Below are 20746 nucleotides of genomic sequence, written 5' to 3' on the forward strand. Positions count from 1 at the left end.
TTTGAGATGTGAGATATCACAATCTCTTTCAATAATGACAGGAATTGAGGTCTTTCTTCCAGTGAGCTTGCTAGAGCGAACACTGCCTTGTTTAGTTTTGCACAACCTAGATCGAGGCACAGACATAGACTCAATGGGTAAGCTGACTACACTGACTGTGCTGGTGGCAGACTCCACTAAGCTGGTGTAACAGATGTAAATCGTACTCTCCTTGCGTTGTGTTTTGTCCAAGTAAATCACACCAGCCAGTGGTCCCAGTTGAACATAATTTATTTCTGTTGCTGTTGTTAAATAGGAAACAGCACGTTAATTGTGCGTGGCTTAACGGTATTGATGGCTGTTGATGGCAAAACCTGTAGCATGAAGACAACTGTGTTAGCAGTTGATTGGTTCGGACACAAGAAGGCATGGGCCATCTTAATAAAATGATCAGTGACGACCAGAACATCCAAGGACTTGTTGTTGGAGTCTTCAGCAGACCAGAAGTCCACACACACAAACTCGAGGGGCTCAGTCGTGATGATGTTCTCCAGTGGAGCTCGAGCCTCTGGCTCGGGGGCCTTACTGAACACATACCCCTTGCAGGTCTTGACATACTCTCTCACATCCGACTCCAGACCATGCCAGAAGAACCTCTGTCTCGTCAAGTTCAACGTCCGCTGTTGCCCCTGATGACCGGCTTCATCGTGGACACCCTTCAAAACTGTCACCCTCATTGAGGTGGGTACTACATACTGGTACGTCTTCTTCTTTGACAGCAAACTTTTTGGTATATAGTACACCCATTTTTAGAGTGAGCTTCTCCCAGGTCTTCAGAATCCGCAGAGCCTCGATTGGTTCATGGCCACGTTCCCTCCTAAAAAGACTACGGCCCCTGTCCAAGTAGAAGACAACTCTGACGAGTGCGTCATCCTGGCGCTGCTTTGATATCAGGTCGTCACGGGACAGCACTCTCACATCTGACATCTCAGATGGCACCAGTGACTGAGTGAGCTGAGGCAGTAGCAGCGCACAGTTCTGTAGACCAGCATCTTGCACCTTCTCAGCATGTACTCCCGCAGCTTCTTCCAGCAAGGCCTTGTATGGAACCCTTGTGATGCGATGGAGAGAGCTGCACAAATGGCTGTCTACTGAGTGCATCAGCAATTACATTTTTGGGACCGGGGATGTACTTGATGTCAAACACGAATGGAGCGAGTTTAGCAACCCATCTCTGTTCACAGGCGTCCAATTTGGGCTTGGACAGGATGTACGTTAATGGGTTGTTTTCTGTCCGTACAGTAAAAGGCTTGCCCATTAGCCAATGACTAAACTTCTCACAGACGGCCCAGCGTAAAGCAAAAAACTCTAACCTATGGGCAGGATACTTTGACTGTGCATAAGTAAGTGATTTGCTAACGAATGCTACGGGTCTGGCCGCAGACCCATCCTCTGGCACCTGGGAGAGGACAGCACCCAATCCATTTCTAGATGCATCTACAGACAGCAAGAAAGGTCTAATAAAATCAGAGTGGGCTAGCATGACCTGATTGAGGAGAGCTTGTTTCAACTGACTAAAGGCCTGTTTGCACTCACCAGTCCAGTCTGCTGCTGTGAGTTTCCTATGTATTCCTCTTTTCCTCTGGCCTTTCCCATGGTGTGTTGCCTTCGTCCCAGTTGTCAGCCCATGCAGCGGCTTAGCAATGGTGGAGCACCCCTCAATGAACTGCTGGTAATAGACTATCATTCAGAGAAAGGACCGAATCTTCCCCTGGGAGGGCACGTCCGTGTTATCCTCCATGAGATCCGTCTCTGTCATCCCTGCAATAGCCTTCACTTTTTCTGGGTCTGTGGCCACACCTCCTTCACTGATGACATCCCCCGAGAACCGCACTGACCTCTTCATGAAATGGCATTTCTTTGGAGAAAATTTCAGATTATGGGTTTTGAGACACTCAAAAACTGACTCCAAGCGTTGCATTCCAAGTTCTTCAGTCGGGGCAAAAACCAGCACATCATCTAGGTAGCATAGAAGGCTAGAAAAATGTTGATCCCCAAAAATGCTCAACATCATCCTCATGAATGTAGCTGGGCTGTTGCATAGTCCTTGTGGAAGACGGTTATATTCATATAACCCAAAAGGAGAAGTGAAGGCAGTAAACTTCTTGTCGCCTTCATGCACCTCCACATTGTAGTAGCCTGAGGTCAAATCCATTGTAGAGAAGAAGGCATTGCCACCCAGGGCCGCCAGAGCATCAGCTTGGTGAGGTAGAGGGTGAGCATCCTTTACGGTGCGAGCATTGAGCCATCGGAAGTCTGTACACAGTCTCAGATCGCCAGACTTCTTCCAGACCAGCACGAGCGACATCTTCTCCCAGAAGTCATCGGTCGTCTTCAGCTCCCCGATGAGGTGTTTTATCACGTTGCTTTCTAGGATGAGCTCATCACGTTGGCCTTCCACTACTAGAACAGGGACAGAAACACTGCTGCCATACACAGACAGATTCAATTCACACACACCTACAGGCTTGGTCTTCAACCCCCCGCAGCCAACCAACACCACTTCATGAGGGAGCCACTCTTGAGCACCCCTGCTTTCTCAAGGCGTCTGCGCACCACTGTTGAGCTCAATGTGCATGCCATAGAACCGCTGTCAATCATAGTGCACACCTCTATAACATCCCCCAGTAACACACTAATATAGAAGATTTCATTGTTGTGGAGCACTCTCTGTGTATTTTGCATAATGACTTTTTCGTTTGACTTGACTTCATCACATACACTTGAATATATTGACTCTAAATCTACACCACTATCTGATTGGGGCACCTCACAAGGCCCAACACTTCCCCCCCATCCCATGCGGGCCAGCTAGTTTTCCTGCCGCTGTGTCGTATTGCTTTTTGATGGAGCGACGGGAGTTACCGATGAAGTGCGAGGACATTCTTGACGTGTGTGCCCAGCTGCATAACAGAGGAAGCAGAGGTGGTGTGAATAACAATGATCCATTGTGCTGTGATTCGCATCCCCACACACTTTGCATTGCAAAGACGGGTTCTCCCTTCTCCGGGGCCTCCTCTGGAAACGGTTATCATAGCCGCCTACAGGTTGCTGTGGCCTCTGCTCCAAGACCCATTCAAGCATGGCAATAACACGATCCAATGCCTTGGATGAGCCATTTGTGGGCTGCTGCAAGGGGTCCAGGCAGTTTGCAACAGCCGACACTGGCCTACTTACTTCCTGCGTCAGTGTGGTGACCAGTGGGGCCAGCCGCAAGGAACGTGGAGCCTTGCACTTCCTCTGGTACTCCTCCAGCCTGCCATGGACCTCCGCAGCCGTCCAGTCATGCAATGGTTTGCACATGAATATCAATGACAGCTTTGAGTTCGGACAGTGCTTGATGAACATGACAGTCAGAACACGTGATGGATTGTCAAGCTCCTTGTTCTGCCTCTTCAAACAGTCCTCTGCCACCTCTATGGCTCTGTTCAGTCTGATCCAGTAATCAAATGGAGTCTCCCCTTCCATTGGCAAAGTAGAATAAACATCAGCTAGGGGCATGTCAGAGTTGATTGTGTTGCTAAACTGATGCTTCAGAATGTCAAAAAACGGTCTAGGGCCCTGGCTTAAGTCAACTGGGTTACTGCATAGGCTTACTCTCACCACGTTACATGCCCGCCCTGTCAGCTTACCCAAAACTTCATCTGACCTCTCCTGCCCACTATAGCCCTTCTTCTGCATGGTCTCCTCCCACTCATGCACTGTGCATTCCTCTAAACCATCCCCCCTAAAACACACTGGTTCTCTGACATCATTTTCACCACTACATTTAGACTAGAGCTGGCCCCAACCTTGGTACCACCAACATAATCAACCTTCTGTCCCACCCCATATCCTTTGATTCCAAACAAGAGGCAATATTGTCACCTATGGAGTAACCTATCTGCTTAACAATGTCTGCCAGGAAATCCATAGACACATCCTCCTTCCTAGGACTAGGTGAAACTGGCTCGAATGCACTGAGTTGAGGTAGCTCTAAATCATGTGGAAAGCGCACACTTGCCTGTGTAGTTGGCCTGGCCAGAGGTGTGTAACTGGAGAAATAGCTGCCCCCCTACCCACTGGCGGTGAAGGGTTAAACATGAGAACTCCCCTACCTCTCCCAAAACGTTCCATTAAACAAACAAAAAACACAAATGATTTTTATTTTTTATTAAATATGTAGCTATATATATATTTTTTAAATGTAAATATTAAGTCTTTTTTTTATCACAATCAATATGAACACTTCTATCAAATCAGCTTGAACATAATGCACTGAAAATATGATATAAATATGATTTGTCCCCGCCAATGTATCACTGTAAACATAACTATGTAATTTCAATAATATGAATAATACGCAAGGAAAGCACTTGTGCTGATTATAGACACTTAATAGCGCGTTCTTAAGTTTCAAAAGATTGCGACCCCCCCGCCCTTTGCCTCACAATGGTTTGATCCACTGCCAGTTCCTTAGCTGGCAAGGTAACAGAGTATCTACTGTCTGAAAGGCACTCAATGCACGTAACTGATGTGAGGTTAATCCAGTCAATCGTGCCATAGCAATGTTTTTTTTTTATGTTGGCAGGGTTCACACATACACTAGCTGAATTTGCAGAGCTAGCGCGCAAACTAAAGCAAACGTTAACTATCAAGCTAGCTAGTACCTATTCCATTTATGTAGCGTCGTCAAAGATGGAATCTTTGCTATCGTCAGTTTATTCCAAGATCAGCATGCAGCTGTAGTGCTTCAAAGTCCCTGTGATAAGGTTAGCGATAAACTGAACTACACTCTCCTCTACCATTGCCTTAAATATATTTAATGGTCTCGTTGCAAAAGCTCAATTGTCGCTAGGGAACTTTTATTTTTTTTCACATTTATTTAACCAGATAGCAATGATTATAGCAAACACCACAGAAACGGAACTGGTGCTCGCTAAGCTTTGCAAAATCAGCGATTGTTGGAAGCCAGCCAACATGAAACAAACTATATTAAAATTACAAAAGGTTTCAGCATATGTTGTGTAAATGGTGAACTCATACATCTGTCAACTCGTCACTGCAATTCGTTTCACATTTGCTAGCTACCTTTTAGATCGAAGCCCATATAGAATGATAGAAGATAAGATGATAGAAGCCCATCTCCTACTGTAAATATCCTACACACTGTGTAGCCAGCCAGCCAGCCAGGTAGAAAAATGGCAAAAAAAAGACGGACATCAGAGTATTTCAGTACACCAAAATGCAAAGTAAGAACCCTAGTAGCCTAATATCTCAAAGACTAGTTGATCAAATGTTCATAGGAAAGAAGTGAAATGCTAATAGAAAAATGTTTCACAATGATGTCATTAGGCAGAGCAGGCAACAGATTGCACACAGACGGCAGAGCTGGGGACAGATGGGCAGGGACAGACTGGCAGAGACAGGGAGTCTCAGGTAAGTTTGTTGAGTCTTTGTTGGGCAACATAATGAAAGGTTCTCAATTTTTTTGACTTGTAAAATAGGGACATAATTGGGAAATGCCATGGATACCCCCACTCTCAACTTAAACTGGTGACTGAACTAAGATTTGTTTAAGGCAATGGTAATGCTGTTGTGATTAATTGTGTCGTTTTGGGTACTGGTAGTTAGGAGTACGGCAAACAACTTATTTCTTTTCTAGGAGATAGACTGTGAGGGTGGTGAAAGGGAACGAGCCAGGGAGAGAGACTTCAGAGGACAGTGGCACAGCCACGGCAGGACCAGGTGTCAACCTTGTTGCCAGCAGCACCATTATTAGGGGACAGTGGCACAGTATTGTCCAGTTACCTCAGTGATGGCACAAAACCATATCAGCCACACCCACAATTTATAAAACCGCAAACTCTTGCCAACAGAGTGTTGACGTTTCAAGAGAGATGGTTTCGTGATTCCCCCTGGCTAGATTATAATCCATCAATAAAAGGAGTGTTGTGTTCACTGTAGCCAAGGGTTTTCAAGCCAGCCAGTGTGGGGTAAACAGCAGGAGGACGCAAGGCATTGCTTGATGACAATTGTTAGTTCGGTGCGGCATGTAGTAAGACAGGGACAAGCCTTTAGAAGCCACACGGATGACAGTGGGAATTTATACCAGCTTTTGAAACTTAGGGCAGAAGAGGATGATCCCATTTTACTGAAGTGGTCACAGAGCGTACCACAATGTACACAGGCCCCAAAGCACAGAATGAAATTCTGAACATCATGGCCAATACAGTCATTCGAGGCGTAGCAGCTGAGATTAGGTCTCTTCCGATTGTACAATTTTCAGTAATTGTTGATTGTACTCAGATGTCTCTGGTACTGAACAGGAGAGTGTCTGTCTGCGTTATGTTGACCATGACCTTGACCTTGTCCCTCACGAGGATTTTATTGGGCTATACAGGGTGTCGGAGACAACAGGCGGGGCATTGCGAAAGTGGCAACTGATGTGTTGTTGAGGCTCAATTTGCCCATGTCTGGCTTATGTGGGCAGAGTTACAATGGTGCCTCAAACATGGCAGGAAAATACACAGGTGCACAGGCAATTGTGAGGAGGCAGCAGCCATTAGCCCTCTATGTGCATTGTGGAGCACACTGTGTAAATCTGATTACAGAGGCTGGCATCTCAGCCTCCCCAATGATCTGGGATTTTTATTTTATTTTATTTTACCTTTATTTAACCAGGTAGGCAAGTTGAGAACAAGTTCTCATTTACAATTGCGACCTGGCCAAGATAAAGCAAAGCAGTTCAACAGATACAACGACACAGAGTTACACATGGAGTAAAACAAACATACAGTCAATAATACAGTATAAACAAGTCTATATACAATGTGAGCAAATGAGGTGAGAAGGGAGGTAAAGGCAAAAAAGGCCATGGTGGCAAAGTAAATACAATATAGCAAGTAAAACACTGGAATGGTAGTTTTGCAATGGAAGAATGTGCAAAGTAGAAATAAAAATAATGGGGTGCAAAGGAGCAAAATAAATAAATAAATTAAAATTAAATACAGTTGGGAAAGAGGTAGTTGTTTGGGCTAAATTATAGGTGGGCTATGTACAGGTGCAGTAATCTGTGAGCTGCTCTGACAGTTGGTGCTTAAAACTAGTGAGGGAGATAAGTGTTTCCAGTTTCAGAGATTTTTGTAGTTTGTTCCAGTCATTGGCAGCAGAGAACTGGAAGGAGAGGCGGCCAAAGAAAGAATTGGTTTTGGGGGTGACTAGAGAGATATACCTGCTGGAGCGTGTGCTACAGGTGGGAGATGCTATGGTGACCAGCGAGCTGAGATAAGGGGGGACTTTACCTAGCAGGGTCTTGTAGATGACATGGAGCCAGTGGGTTTGGCGACGAGTATGAAGCGAGGGCCAGCCAACGAGAGCATACAGGTCGCAATGGTGGGTAGTATATGGGGCTTTGGTGATAAAACGGATTGCACTGTGATAGACTGCATCCAATTTGTTGAGTAGGGTATTGGAGGCTATTTTGTAAATGACATCGCCAAAGTCGAGGACTGGTAGGATGGTCAGTTTTACAAGGGTATGTTTGGCAGCATGAGTGAAGGATGCTTTGTTGCGAAATAGGAAGCCAATTCTAGATTTAACTTTGGATTGGAGATGTTTGATATGGGTCTGGAAGGAGAGTTTACAGTCTAACCAGACACCTAAGTATTTGTAGTTGTCCACGTATTCTAAGTCAGAGCCGTCCAGAGTAGTGATGTTGGACAGGCTGGTAGGTGCAGGTAGCGATCGGTTGAAGAGCATGCATTTAGTTTTACTTGTATTTAAGAGCAATTGGAGGCAGTTAGGTGTCCTCTATGGCCAGTCAGGAAAGTTTAAGAGCATGTTTGAATCAATTGCCACGTTCAAAGATGCAAATCTGACCACCCTGAAACCCCTATCTCCAACAAGGTGTACTGTGCGGAATACTGCTATTAGAGCTGTGCTAGGGCAGTATGAGCAGGTACTAAGCAGCCTAGAGGAGATGGAAAAAACTGCATCCAAGACAGCTTCAACTGCCAGTGGCTTATTCGAGCACTTCAGCAAAGGCTGTGTTGGGCCTCACACTTGCCTCTGCTGTTCTTGGAGAGCTTGAATGTGTAAACATTTCACTGCAGAAAACTCAAGACTGTCTCTGGTATGCAGGCTGCAGTCGAGTGTGTGCGGTCATCTCTTAGGGGCAGGAAAAATGACGAAAGCTACCTTGCACTGTATGAGAAAGCAACAACATTGATCGACTCTATTGAATCCATTGAGACGCACTCAAGACGATTTGCTGGCAAAGCAGTGGATCACTCTAGGGCAGAATTTTTTCAAGTGTTGGATGGTGTGGAGGTTCAGTTTGGCAACCGTTTTGACCAGGACGGTCTAAACGCCCTGCAAAAGTTGGAAAGAGCGCTTCTCAGAGGGGTGTTGAATGAGTCTCTAGATCAGTACCCAGAGCTGAACATAGATTCTCTTCCCGTGCAGATCCCTCTCTTTCACAACAAATACCCCTGTATCAGCAGTGGAGAGGCAGCAGAGGTCCTCAGGAGTCTTCCAGTGGAGGTGCGGGGGTTGTTTGACCAAGTTGAGGTGCTGATCAGAATTTTGTTTGTGGTGCCAGTGTCAGGAGTTTCAGTGCACTCCGCAGGTTAAAGACTTGGCTACAGGCTAGCATGGGCCAAGAGAGACTGAACGGCGTAGTTGTCTGTAATGTACATAAAGACACGCTGGACAGTCTCAAGAGGGAAAATATCTGCAGGCAATTTGTTGGATCCATTGAAACCCACAAACATGTTTGGTTCTTTTGTTCAGTAGTGTGTATAGCAGTGGTTCTCAACCTTTTTTGGGGTACTGGAACCCCTGCATATTTTGAGGCAAGTCGGGGAAGGTTTTGAGCGGTCCTCAGGGACCTCCACCCCCTCTATATTGTATGTAAAGTTACTGGAAACCTTGTGGTACTGAATACATTCATTATACTTTTGAATTTCACGGACCCCTTGCAATTACACCAGGGACCCCTAGGGGTACATGGACCCCTGTTTGAGAACCCCTGGTGTATAGTATGATATTTGTTATTTTGTTTAGTAGTTTTCCGTTTTTAGTACATGACAGTACACTTACTAATTATTTATTTCATGTTAGTTTATTTACAATTGCATACTTTGTGTGACATACTTGTCCATAGCTGCTGTTTGAATAGTTGAGACACTGACTGAAGGATATTTTGGTTGATTTATTTGGGTTATTTATTGAAGTAGTTACTTTGCTTTTAGAACTGTACTTATTTTGAGCTTTTTGTTCTTGTAAAGCTGTTGTAGTAGACTCAGGTCAGTGGCACATATTTAATGACTATATAAATGTATCAGAAAAAGTCCAATTAAAAGGTCAATTCAACACAGAGACCAACTTTGTGATGGTTCTCAATGGAGATTATTTTAGACGAGATCACACCATGTTCATTGTATTTTACGAAAACTGCACCCATACAGTGTACAGTTCCATTGCCACCCACTGGCCTTTCTTGGTATTGCAGGACTGATAAGGAACACTGCTATAACTATTATTAGTAGTAGTATTATAATGATTTAAACATTTGAACAAGTTGGGACAATCCTTCAGTTAACTACTGTACCTATCAATTATCCAGTAGTAGTGATTATGGTTCCTCAATATACATTTAACATATTACAACGTACGCTATGTGTTACAGCACTACTTTTGGTGACCCCCTCAGGAATAGGTCTTGAGAAAATCTCATGTAATTGTCCCCTCCTAGGCCTCTGGCCTGCATCAGCAACCGCAGTACTTCTTGAAGCCGGGTCTCCGATCCCTCCACGTGACGTCCAGCGAAGACAAGAAGACGAGTCACAGCACCAGAGTCATGGGCACCAGTGTAACAGATGTAAATCGTACTTTCCTTGCGTTGTGTTTTGTCCAAGTAAATCACATCAGCCAGTGGTCCCAGTTGAGCATCATTTATTTCTGTTAAATAGGAAACAGCACATTAGTTGTGCAGGCCTTAACGATATTGATTTTCTGTCATGGAAAAATCCCTTGCATCACATTTTCATACTGGGACGAACAAAATACAATACAAAATATAGCATGTGTAAATACCTGTTGTTAAATAGGAAACAGCACGTTAGTTGTGCAGGGCTTAACAATGTTGATGGCTGTCGATGGCAAAATCTGTAGCATGAAGACAACTGTGTTAGCAGTGGGCTTACGTGACCATTACATCGGTGTATGCTAGCTAACACACTTATTTACAGCAATCATATGCCAAAGCACACCCCTAACAGGTACCATATACCCACACATGTATAAATTAGTAATGTACAGCAAACTTGTACACATTGTAAAATAGAAAACAGTATACAGAACGTGACCAACCCATTGCATCACATTTTCATACCGACGTTCGCGATCTCACCCTATCTGCAAGCGGGGCCAATCACAACACGCCTTATTGTCATCAGAGTTGAACCAACCAATAAGAATGCTTGAACATTAAATACACCTTTCTTTAGAGGCAAGTGGAAACTTAACCAACCCTGCACCCTATTTCATTGTGGAGCTAGAGGAATTAGAGCCCTGTTCTTAGATAAGATGAGAGCCCTGCCCCCTGTTAAACAGTGTATGATCGCTGGATGATTCGTTTTAAGTCTAATACTGCGGGTAATGGAGTCGCCAATGACTAAGGTTTTCAATTTGTCAGAGCTAATGGTGGGAGGCTTCGGCGTCTCAGACCCCGTAACTGGTGGAGGAGAGACCAGAGAAGGCTCCCTCTGACTCCGACTCGCTGCTTAATGGGGAGAACCGGTTGAAAGTTTCTGTCGGCTGAATGAGCGACACCGGTTGAGCATTCCTACAGCATTTCCTTCCAGAAGCCTTGAGGATGTTGTCCGGCTGTAGGGACTGTGCATGGGGATTTCTACTACTATCTGTACTTACTGGTGGCACAGACGCTGTTTCATCCTTTCACACACTGACATTACCCTTGCCTAACGATTGAGTCTGAAGCTGGGCTTGCAGCACAGCTATCCTCACCGTAAGGCGATCGTTCTCCTGTATATTATGAGTACAGCGACTGCAATTAGAAGGCATCATGTTAGTTACTACTTAGCTTCGGCTGGTGGAAGTCCTGACGAACCATGCCCAGATAAAGTGTCCAGGGTGAAAAAGTTGAATGAAAAAAGTCTAACGAGGGAAAATATAAAGCGGTAATTAAAAAGTAAAAACCGTGAAGTTTGCGGTAGCAAAGTAACGTTAGCAACAAACCGCACAGCATCGAGTAAACACCTACTTCACAGTAAGTTAAATATTTATATATATTTACAAGATCAGAGATATAGCCTACTGTACTGTACGTAACAATTGCATCCCCTATACTAAGGGGTACTCAACTACTATTTGAGAAGATTCGGTCACACAAATTTCCTAGGTAGCAAAGGAATGGATATTGTAATTTCTCGGTTTGGTTACAAAGCCCCACCTCGCGACCCATGCAACCCCAAACTGCATTAAATTGAAAGCCCGACTGAGTTGCTAAAAAAAAATCATAAAATAGTTACATTCGGGACACGGGGTCTGTATTGACCCCGCTCTGGGTCCGGCTCTGGACCGCGGTCTGCCTGTTGAGTATGGCTGCCCTAAAAATAAAGCTAACCCTCCGGTGTTGCTAATCCTCAAGGTAGGCTTGTCAGGTATTCATTTGTTTCATTTGATTACAATGCACCTATGTTGTCATTATATCTGAACAAGACATTTATTTTGTTGCGTCATTGATTATGAATGATGTCTTCAGTGATCGCACCTTTAATCACACATGGGATATAAATTAGATTTTCAGTGAATGTTTATGGGTAGTGCAATTGTATAATTTGAAAATAGTGTAATGTACTGTAATTTACAGTACTGTTGCATATTATATTCAAAGGGCAATTTTTAAACATGCGTTTTTTGCTATTGGATTAAATGGTTGTAAAAATGACTCAATTGAGAATATATCATTATGTTGTGTTTTGGTGATTAAATCAATGTTCTTATGGTATTTCACAGTAAATGTATATTTTGGATCAAAGGTTGTGTGGTGAAAGATGTCTCCAAACAACATGAATACATAATTACGGGTTTTAAATAAGGCTTGCTGTTTTACAAGGGTTACCAGTTTGGAGTTTTGAAAATTCCCCACATAGGCCTACTTGTGAAAATAAGTGCCAAAGCCATTGAAAGAAACTGGAAATGGTAGCCTAGCTAAAATGACTAAATGGTGAGCCTATCATTAATTATCTGATGTATTGGTGACTAAACAAAATGTTCTCATGGTATTTCACAGAATACCTTGATTTTGCATGAATGACCCAGGGGAGAAAACTGGGAAACTGCAATGAATGTGCAATCAAAGGTTCTGAAAATAAGATAGGTGGCATTATAACTGTTATCAGTTTAGAGTTTTGTTAGGGGGCATTATAACAGTTATCAGTTTAGAATTTTGTACTTAGTTTTCAAATATAGTAGCACATACATCTAAAAAATGTGCCAAAGTGATTGAAAAAAAAAACGGTAATATAATATCATATCATTGATGATTTGCATTTATCCATCATTATTTTCACCATGTATTATTTTTGTTTGTATTCCTTATTTATTTGATTTTCACACGCAATGGTGAGAGTGTGAACTGAGGCAGATCAGACTCAGGGTGGCGCGAGAAGCTAAAGGATTGGTGTCGGGGACTCACGATAGGTCATTGCGGGTCACAGCGCAGCGCATGACAATGTTTAACACCTGTCCAGTGTTTAACACTTCATTACCATAAGGGCTGTAATTTATTTTTGTAATAATAAATCTTATACCTACAACAAATAATTTCGGAAATAGGTTGATAACACATCGACTACCTAATATTGGGGTAGCTTAGTGGTTAGAACGTTGGGCCAGTAACCAAAAGGTTGCTCTATCGAATCCCTGAGCTGACAAGGTAAAAATCCGTCGTTTTGTCCGTGAATAAGGCAGTTAAACCCCCTTTTCCTAGGCTGTCATTGTAAATAAGAATTTGTTCTTAACTGACTTGCCTAGTTTTAAAATAAATAAATAGGCCTATGCAGTTCTTAGAATGAGGTTTTTTAACCTATATAAGTATAATATTATTGTAATGAATAAAAACAAAAATGTGGATGGTTTAGTACATTCGTTTGATGAGTATGTTAAATTGTAGTTAGTGAGAAACATTGGTTGATTCTCATTTTGCATGAGAATATACATGAGAATATTCAATTCTAAAGTAATGCAGGGGGATTAAGATACATTTAACATTTATGAAAATTAAAACACTTATCTTCATTAGATTACAGGTGTGAGTCTTTCTGGGTAAGTCTCTAAGCACTATTCACAACTGGATTGTGCAACATTTGCCCATTATTCCTTTCAGAATACTTCAAACTCTGTCAAATTGGTTGTTGATCATTGCTGGACAACCATTTTCAGGTCTTGCCATAGATTTTCAAGCAGATTTAAGTCAAAACTGTAACTCTGCCACTTAGGAATATTCACTGTCTTCTTAGTAGGCAACTTCAGTGTGTATTTGACCTTGTGTTTAAGGTTATTGTCCTGCTCCCAGTGTCTGGTGGAAAGCAGATTTTGCCTGTGTTTAAAGCCATTCCATTTCTTTTTTATTCTGAAAAGCTCCCCAGTCCGTAACGATTACAAGTGTAACATGATGCAGTCACCACTATGCTTGAGAATATGGAATGTGATAATCAGCAATGTGTTGCATTGGATTTGCCCAATACATAACACTTTGTATTCAGGAAAAAAATAACTGCTTTGACACATTTTTTGAAGTATTACTTTATTGCCTTTTTGCAAACAGGCTGCATGTTTTGGAATTTTTGTATTATGTACAGTCTTCCTTCTTTTCACTCTTTCAATTAGGTTAGTATTGTGGAGTAACTACAATGTTGTTGAGCCATCCTCAGTTATCGCCTATCACAGCCATTAAACTCTGTAACTGTTTGCCGGAGAGGAAGGAAATCCCTGAGCGGGTTTCTTCCCTCCAGGCAACTGAGTTAGGAAAGACGCCTGTAGTGACTGGGTGTATTGATACACCATCCAAAGTCGAATTATTAACTCTACCATACTTAATTAAAGGGATATTTAATATCTTCTTCTTCTTGTTTTACCCATTTACCAATAGTTCTTTGTGACACATTGGAACACCTCCCTGGTCCTTGTGGTTGAATCTGTTTGAAATTCACTGCTCGACTGCGGGACCTTAGAGATAATTGTATGTGTGGGGTACAGAGAGGATGTAGTCATTCAAAAATCATGTTAAACACAATTATTGCACACAGGTGAGTCCATGCAACTGATTATGTGACTTATTGAAAAATAATTCACCCAACATTTTTTGCTGAATTCACGTTAGTTAATTAACAACTCAACCAAATTGAAATCAAAAGGAGACGTTGAACTTACATCTGTGCCCAGTGGGATGCAACCGCTGCCAATATGATTTTCTTTTACATGGATTCAGACTTTTAGGTAGCCTAGATCTTTTCTTCCTTTCACCCACTCTATAACCTGCCATCGACTTTGCAGCTAAAACGTTTACGCTTGGATCAACCCTGCTCATCAGCAAACATTTGGATAATCATGTGGGTGCTAGCAAGCTAGCAAGCATATTAGGTAGTGTTGAATGGATTCCGATGTTTCATCGCCTGCTATCGTGTTGAGTTAAGAGATACTGTGAAAGCTCCGAGAGCGAAACGCTCTCGAATTTTAAAAACTGACAATCCGACAATGCTCTGAATGTATGAACCGCCCAGAGCGCACTCTGACACTCCAGTGAATTTACGAACTAACCCTAACCCTTAATGTGAACACTGGAATTGTATGATGATATTCAACTCCTAATGTATAACTGTTCATAAAACATTTTTGTTAAGAAAATACTATGTGTTTGCTGTTGGTGGTATTATGTTGCTCCCTCAGATAATAATCTATTTGGCCTATTTTACCAGCCTGGTCTCATAGACTAGACGTAACATAGTAAATATAAATCAAGGACCCTCAAATTAGTATGATGGTTAGTCAGGGTGGATGGGTGAGCATGTAATGTGAAAATCTAGCATCTCAAAGGTGACAAGTTCGAATCTGATCACGGACAACTTTAACATGTTAGCAACTTTTCAACTACTTATTACTTTTTAGTTATTTGAAACTACTTATGTTAGATATCCCTTCCCCTAACCTCAACCTTAAGTTAAACCTTAAGTTAACCCTTCCCCTAACCCTTTAACCTAACTCCTAAACTTAGCCCTAACCTTAACCCTAACCCCTAGCTAACATTAGCAAGCTATCTAATGTTAGCCACCTATCTGGAATTTGTAACATATTGTAACGACCCTGGGTTTATAAGCGTGGAAATCGACTCTGCTGCACGAGCATGCTTTTGCGGCACAGTCGATAGCGCCCGTTTCATTACAATATCATATGTTTTGCAAATTTGTAACATATTGTAAGTTTAGCAAATTCTTAACATATTGTACATTTTACAAATTTGTAACATATAATATGAATTATAATTCGTAACTTATCATACGAACTGGGTAATGGACATCCAAAAATTGATACATACCATACAAAACGTAACATATCATGCTAAAGGGGGTGCCTCTTACGAACAGAATAATATGAAATGCTCTGAGAACAGGTTGATTTTACATGACATATATAAGGCATTTGGTGCTCACATTTTATTTTATTTATTGCAAATACATAAATATTAGTTTTTTTTATCATGATACTGCTATCTTATTTTTTGTCATGGACTTGATCTGCTCTTATGCACTTATTATTTTTGTTTAATGCAGAACCTAATATCTAATCTGAGCTCGCCTTAATTTGTTGTCCTTTATGGTATTATTAAATAATTAGGCTTCATACATCATATGACTGAATATAATAGTTGTTTTATTGTGGTTAGAATACTGAACAAATAACGCCATATGAAAACACATGTGTCATTATTTTAAACATCCCACGTGATCTGAGCATTTAAAATGTGTATAGTATGGAACATTAGGGTATATTGGAGTGTACAGCATGGAGACGCAGTCCTGGTGCCCAGACATCCACCATGACTGTTTTACATCTGTGTAAATAGTACAAATGACAATAACAAAACATTTAGCAAACTCATAACTCGATTTTTACCACAGTGATTAGAAAACATGTAGTTTAAAGTTTGAATAATAAAATGTAGTTATAAAACATGTCAAGGATCGGTAAGAAAACTATGACGCATTGTCTTTAACCACCGTTAATAGTTCCTAAAGTCTCTTTGTAGACTTTCGATAGGACATAGTCACACTATAAAACGTAATAAAAAGTCATAAAAACGTTGTTGTTCTTGTTTTCAAAGACCACATGCATAAAGACGTGTTAAAACAAACACAATAAAAGTAATTAGATTTAATGGCCCAGTCCTGTTCACCGGCGCCTTTCTCTAGTGGTGCTCTAGTCTCCAACGCTTTAGAAGTCCTGGGATCCTTTATATTTTATTTAAGCTCCATTTCTTTTATTAATTTTTCTCTCTCAAAAGTTGCACACAGGATCAATTATATGAAACACGGCGAAACTTTCAAGATTAAAACGTCCCGATGAAAAAAAGCAGACGAGAAAACGGTTTTGGCGCATGAGACCCAAGGCTGAATCTGTGAGACGGAGCGTACACAATAAACCTGTTGTTAAACTTGCTGTGAAAATATGTTTGAAGAAAATAGCCAATTGTTGTACGAAATGTATTCAAGTATAAAATAATGCCCTTTGTTGGAGAAAACTTGAGCAATGTGAGGGTACAAAAGTCCCCTGTGGTATTTACTAGCTCCCTTTGTGAAGTTTGCGCTTTGGCGTCTCCACTTGGCGCGTTACCCAGGCCCCTTTAAACGCGATTGTTTCTTTCTAATGACGTTTACCGGATCAAAACATGCTGTTAATTCGATCAGAAAGCTTCACCCTTCACAACAATACCAGAATAATTTCTCCCAAAGTTTGTTAAGTTGACCGAAATTAGGCAAATGAATAGGGGTCTCTAGGCTACCCCTGACGCAGGTGACGGGGATAATGCACGTTCACACCAGCTGTATTCTTTATTTCTCCCTTTTCTTTCACAGCATTATTAAAATGTAGGCCAATGAAACTATTCACTCAACTCAATAGACATTTTCTTATAGGATAATAGGATACAAATTGAGCCTCTCCAAAGAGTCCTCGGTGGTGGGTAACCCTCTAGTGCCAAAGACTGCTGGAGACGCCGGCCGGTACGCAGGCGACGCTCGTGTGCCAGACCCATCACACACCTGCCTAGGACTCCCACGAAATAAAGAATGTAAACAAAAAGCTTGCCATCTCTCATAAAAGATGGACGTGTCATCAAGTCGTGTGAGAAACGCGGAGAACAAACGGGGGGACTCCGTCTCCAAAAGTTCTCCCTTGAACTTGGCGGAACAGCCTATTAAAGGCTTACTTAATTACTCTAATGGCACTGGACAGGCCTTAAAACTCAGACAGGGCTTGGATGGAAGTTAAGTTCGCTTGCTGGGATTTGTAAACAGGCGATCGTGTGAGAAACGCGAGTTGGAAGAAAGAGGGGTCTTTTTTCAGCGGCTTTGTTTTCAGTGCGCGCACTGCGCCCGGTCGGATCAGGCGAACCCAACGCTCAGTTCACATTTCCCGCCTGAGTTGTTACTATGCAAATAATATTATAAAAATAATCACGTGCATGTCTTTTGAACAGCCACGTGGATGAACAAAGCAAGTCTTTGCCTCTGCTAGCCCACGGCTTCAGACGTTTTACTTGTTCTTTAACTGATCCTAAATGCTCACATTTACCAGAAGCTTGCTCTTTAATCCTATGGAATAATTTAAACCATGAATGCTGGAGTCCCTCGGATGTTCGCTTTATAAGGGACAGCTTCTCAGCTCACCTCTCAGTCTACCTAGTTTACAAGCTAAGGAACACACATCCAAACTGCCTCTTGGCATTCATATTTTGAATTAGAACTTTATCAGCACATTGCCAAAGGATGGCATCCAAGATGAAGGATCGCAAGGTAGGCGCTCCCCTTCTGCGCTGTGGGATGGAAACCTACTCGGAAACCGTGGCCTTTTCTAGTCGTTATTTTGATATTTACTACAATAATTTACTTTGGTACTCATAATGTACCATCATTATGGCTATGTGTAGTCAAATGCGAAATTTGGGTCCATGGAAATCGATCGGAACCAATATAGTACACATTTGAGTTTGCAAAAACGACTAAAATGTAAATAATTGATTCAAAGAAGAAAATTGGCTTAAGCTACCAGTAAAATAGTATAATTTATGGTTTGAAACCCATGTGTGCCATACCCCATGGTTCTGTTGGAGCCTTGGCACCTGCCTAGTTCCATGTGGTACTCGCAAGCGCTTATTGCGCTCTAGTGCACAAAAGCGCATCAAGGTGGCTAGGCAAGGCTTATGCGTCTCTTTGCCGTGTGGTTTCCAAGTAGTTTCGTCTTCATTATAGTTTCAGTCAGATTTGTATTCTAGGTTTCCAGAGCTATACACGTTAGATCTGTCCCACTGTTGATTATGTTTATTTGTCTAATCATTTGCGTTGATATTTTTCTTTCAGAGAACTCCCATCTCCCATAAAGTGATAGAAAAAAGAAGACGGGACCGCATCAACCGCTGTCTAAACGAACTGGGGAAAACTGTGCCAATGGCGCGCGCGAAACAGGTAGCCTACAGTACAGTTGTGAAATTAAATAATCTTATTCAGAATTCATAAAGGATAGCCTAAATCATCTTATTCGAAGTTTTATATTGGCTAAATATATGTATTATTTAGCCTACTCATTGCATTAAATCCTTGCTATGCGTGACATCTGCCGTCTGTAGGCTCATCTGTTTGATTTAGTGTATTTAAACGACTTAATATATTTTTTCTAATAACTTTTTTTTCTGATGGTAGAACTCTGGAAAACTGGAGAAGGCCGAGATTCTGGAGATGACAGTTCAGTATCTACGAGCGCTCCACTCCGCAGACTTCCCCAGGGGCAGAGAAAAAGGTACATATTCCTGTTGGCTCCAATGCGCACGGACCCGGGTCTCTCACCCCAGAGCGCATCCCTATCCTGTTCCACCTTCTTTTACTCCATTCCGGCTGTCTGGTTTACACACTTATCGCCGTAATATCAATCATCATCACTGTAGTCTATATCGTAAACATATCCTCACATTTGAATGTAATAGCCTAAATAATAACGGCGTTTCGGTGTGTTTTCTGATCGTCCCCTTCTTCGGATTCCTTTTAGGTGAGCTACTGGGGGAGTTCGCCAACTACTTCCACTACGGCTACCACGAGTGCATGAAGAACCTGGTACACTACCTGACCACGGAGGAGAGGGCTGAGACCAAAGACATCAAGTACGCAAGGATTCTGGCCTTTCTTCAGTCCAAGTCCCGAGTCGTCAACGAGCCGGTGTTCGGCTCCCTAGGCGCGTTGCCAGACCAGGCAGATTATCTGTGCCAGTTTCACTCCTCCCCGGAGACACACCAGAGCCACAGCCCCAGCGACTCCGTGTTTCAGCAGAGCCCACCCGGACACTTCTCTTGGCACAGCACTGCACGCAGCCCAACCATGTCGTACCCAACTGTGCCGCTTTCCGCGCCGACGCAACAGCACCACGGTGGCTACTTGTCACCAGTGCAAGGACTTGACCATCACTACTTCAACTTCTTTAACGGCCACCCGCACGCGAATGCGTTCAGTTTGCACAGTACGCAACACGCGTTGTAAATAGAATCCGGCAACCATTTTGTGTTGTCTTTATTTATATATGTGTTCATAATAATATACTTAAAGATTGTGGATATTGTATACTGTACAATACATATATATTTTTTAAATAAAAGTAAATGTTTATTTCCCACAGTTTTTGGTTTTCTTGTGGTATTATAACATAGGTTGGTCATCAATTGGTGAAAATCTCCCTAAAAATCTGATGGTATAATAGCGTTGGTCTATTGATTATGAATAGGCCGAATTGTTCATTCTTCTAAATCATTTATTACAAAAGAGTTAGCCTGTTACAGTCAAACCACTCAGGCCATTTCTACAAACATATATATTTGTATTTCTTAAAGGGATAGGCTGGTTAACTTTCTTTTACGCGTATTTTAAACTAACCAAGGGTGTTGTCCTTTCATACAATCTGTTTTTAAACAAATACAATCACATTTTATTGGTCAAATACACATATTTAGCAGATGTTATTTCGGGTGTAACGAAATGCTTCTCTTTCTAGCAGCAACAGCGCAGTAGTATCTAACAATTCACAACAATACACACATCTAAAAGTAAAATAATGGAATTAAGAAAGTATATAACGTCCTTTAACTGGTTATTTAGCAAGTTACAGAATATCCTAGCATTTTTGGAGCATATAGCAATGTTAGTGGAAACGGATTATAGCCAGTAAGATGCTAGTTGACAAGAAACCGTGGTCCACTTATCTTTATCCTCTAGGCTAGTAGTATTATGTGTCGATAGGACCTTAGGCCACTTACAATTAAATAAGCACTAAACTAACTCACTAAACTGGGACTTCCCTTCTTCTGTGAAGGATGGACTCTTGTTAACTCAAATATGAAAATATGTTGAGGTTGACAGTTAGGCTACTCTCCTCTTCATCAATT

At 42.0% G+C, this 20746-nt stretch overlaps 1 protein-coding gene and 1 long non-coding RNA gene across 2 annotated transcripts; both read left to right on the plus strand.

Annotated features, from left to right (window-relative positions):
* Window positions 1-4520: 4520 nt before the first annotated feature.
* Window positions 4521-9994, plus strand: LOC121847816. Its single transcript, XR_006084680.1, has 3 exons — window positions 4521-4790; window positions 5374-5457; window positions 9776-9994. It is a non-coding gene; the product is annotated as an uncharacterized LOC121847816 (long non-coding RNA).
* Window positions 9995-18089: 8095 nt separating this feature from the next.
* LOC112262420 (hairy and enhancer of split-related protein helt-like) lies at window positions 18090-19889 on the plus strand. The gene is made up of 4 exons (XM_024438076.2): window positions 18090-18116; window positions 18681-18785; window positions 19020-19116; window positions 19363-19889. The coding sequence occupies exons 1-4, from the start codon at window positions 18090-18092 to the stop codon at window positions 19845-19847; spliced, it is 714 nt and encodes a 237-aa protein (XP_024293844.1). The 3' UTR covers window positions 19848-19889.
* Window positions 19890-20746: the final 857 nt, after the last annotated feature.

The sequence above is a fragment of the Oncorhynchus tshawytscha genome, linkage group LG11 (assembly GCF_018296145.1).
Source record: "Oncorhynchus tshawytscha isolate Ot180627B linkage group LG11, Otsh_v2.0, whole genome shotgun sequence".
Lineage (NCBI taxonomy): Eukaryota > Metazoa > Chordata > Actinopteri > Salmoniformes > Salmonidae > Oncorhynchus > Oncorhynchus tshawytscha.

What these genes read in the sequence shown, in the direction of transcription:
- LOC112262420 (XM_024438076.2), top strand. Translation starts at nt 18,090, where the DNA reads ATGGCATCCAAGATGAAGGATCGCAAG. An exon ending in CCAAGATGAAGGATCGCAAG is followed by an intron (nt 18,117 to 18,680) that starts GTAGGCGCTCCC and finishes TTTTTCTTTCAG; the next exon opens with AGAACTCCCATCTCCCATAA. An exon ending in CAATGGCGCGCGCGAAACAG is followed by an intron (nt 18,786 to 19,019) that starts GTAGCCTACAGT and finishes TTCTGATGGTAG; the next exon opens with AACTCTGGAAAACTGGAGAA.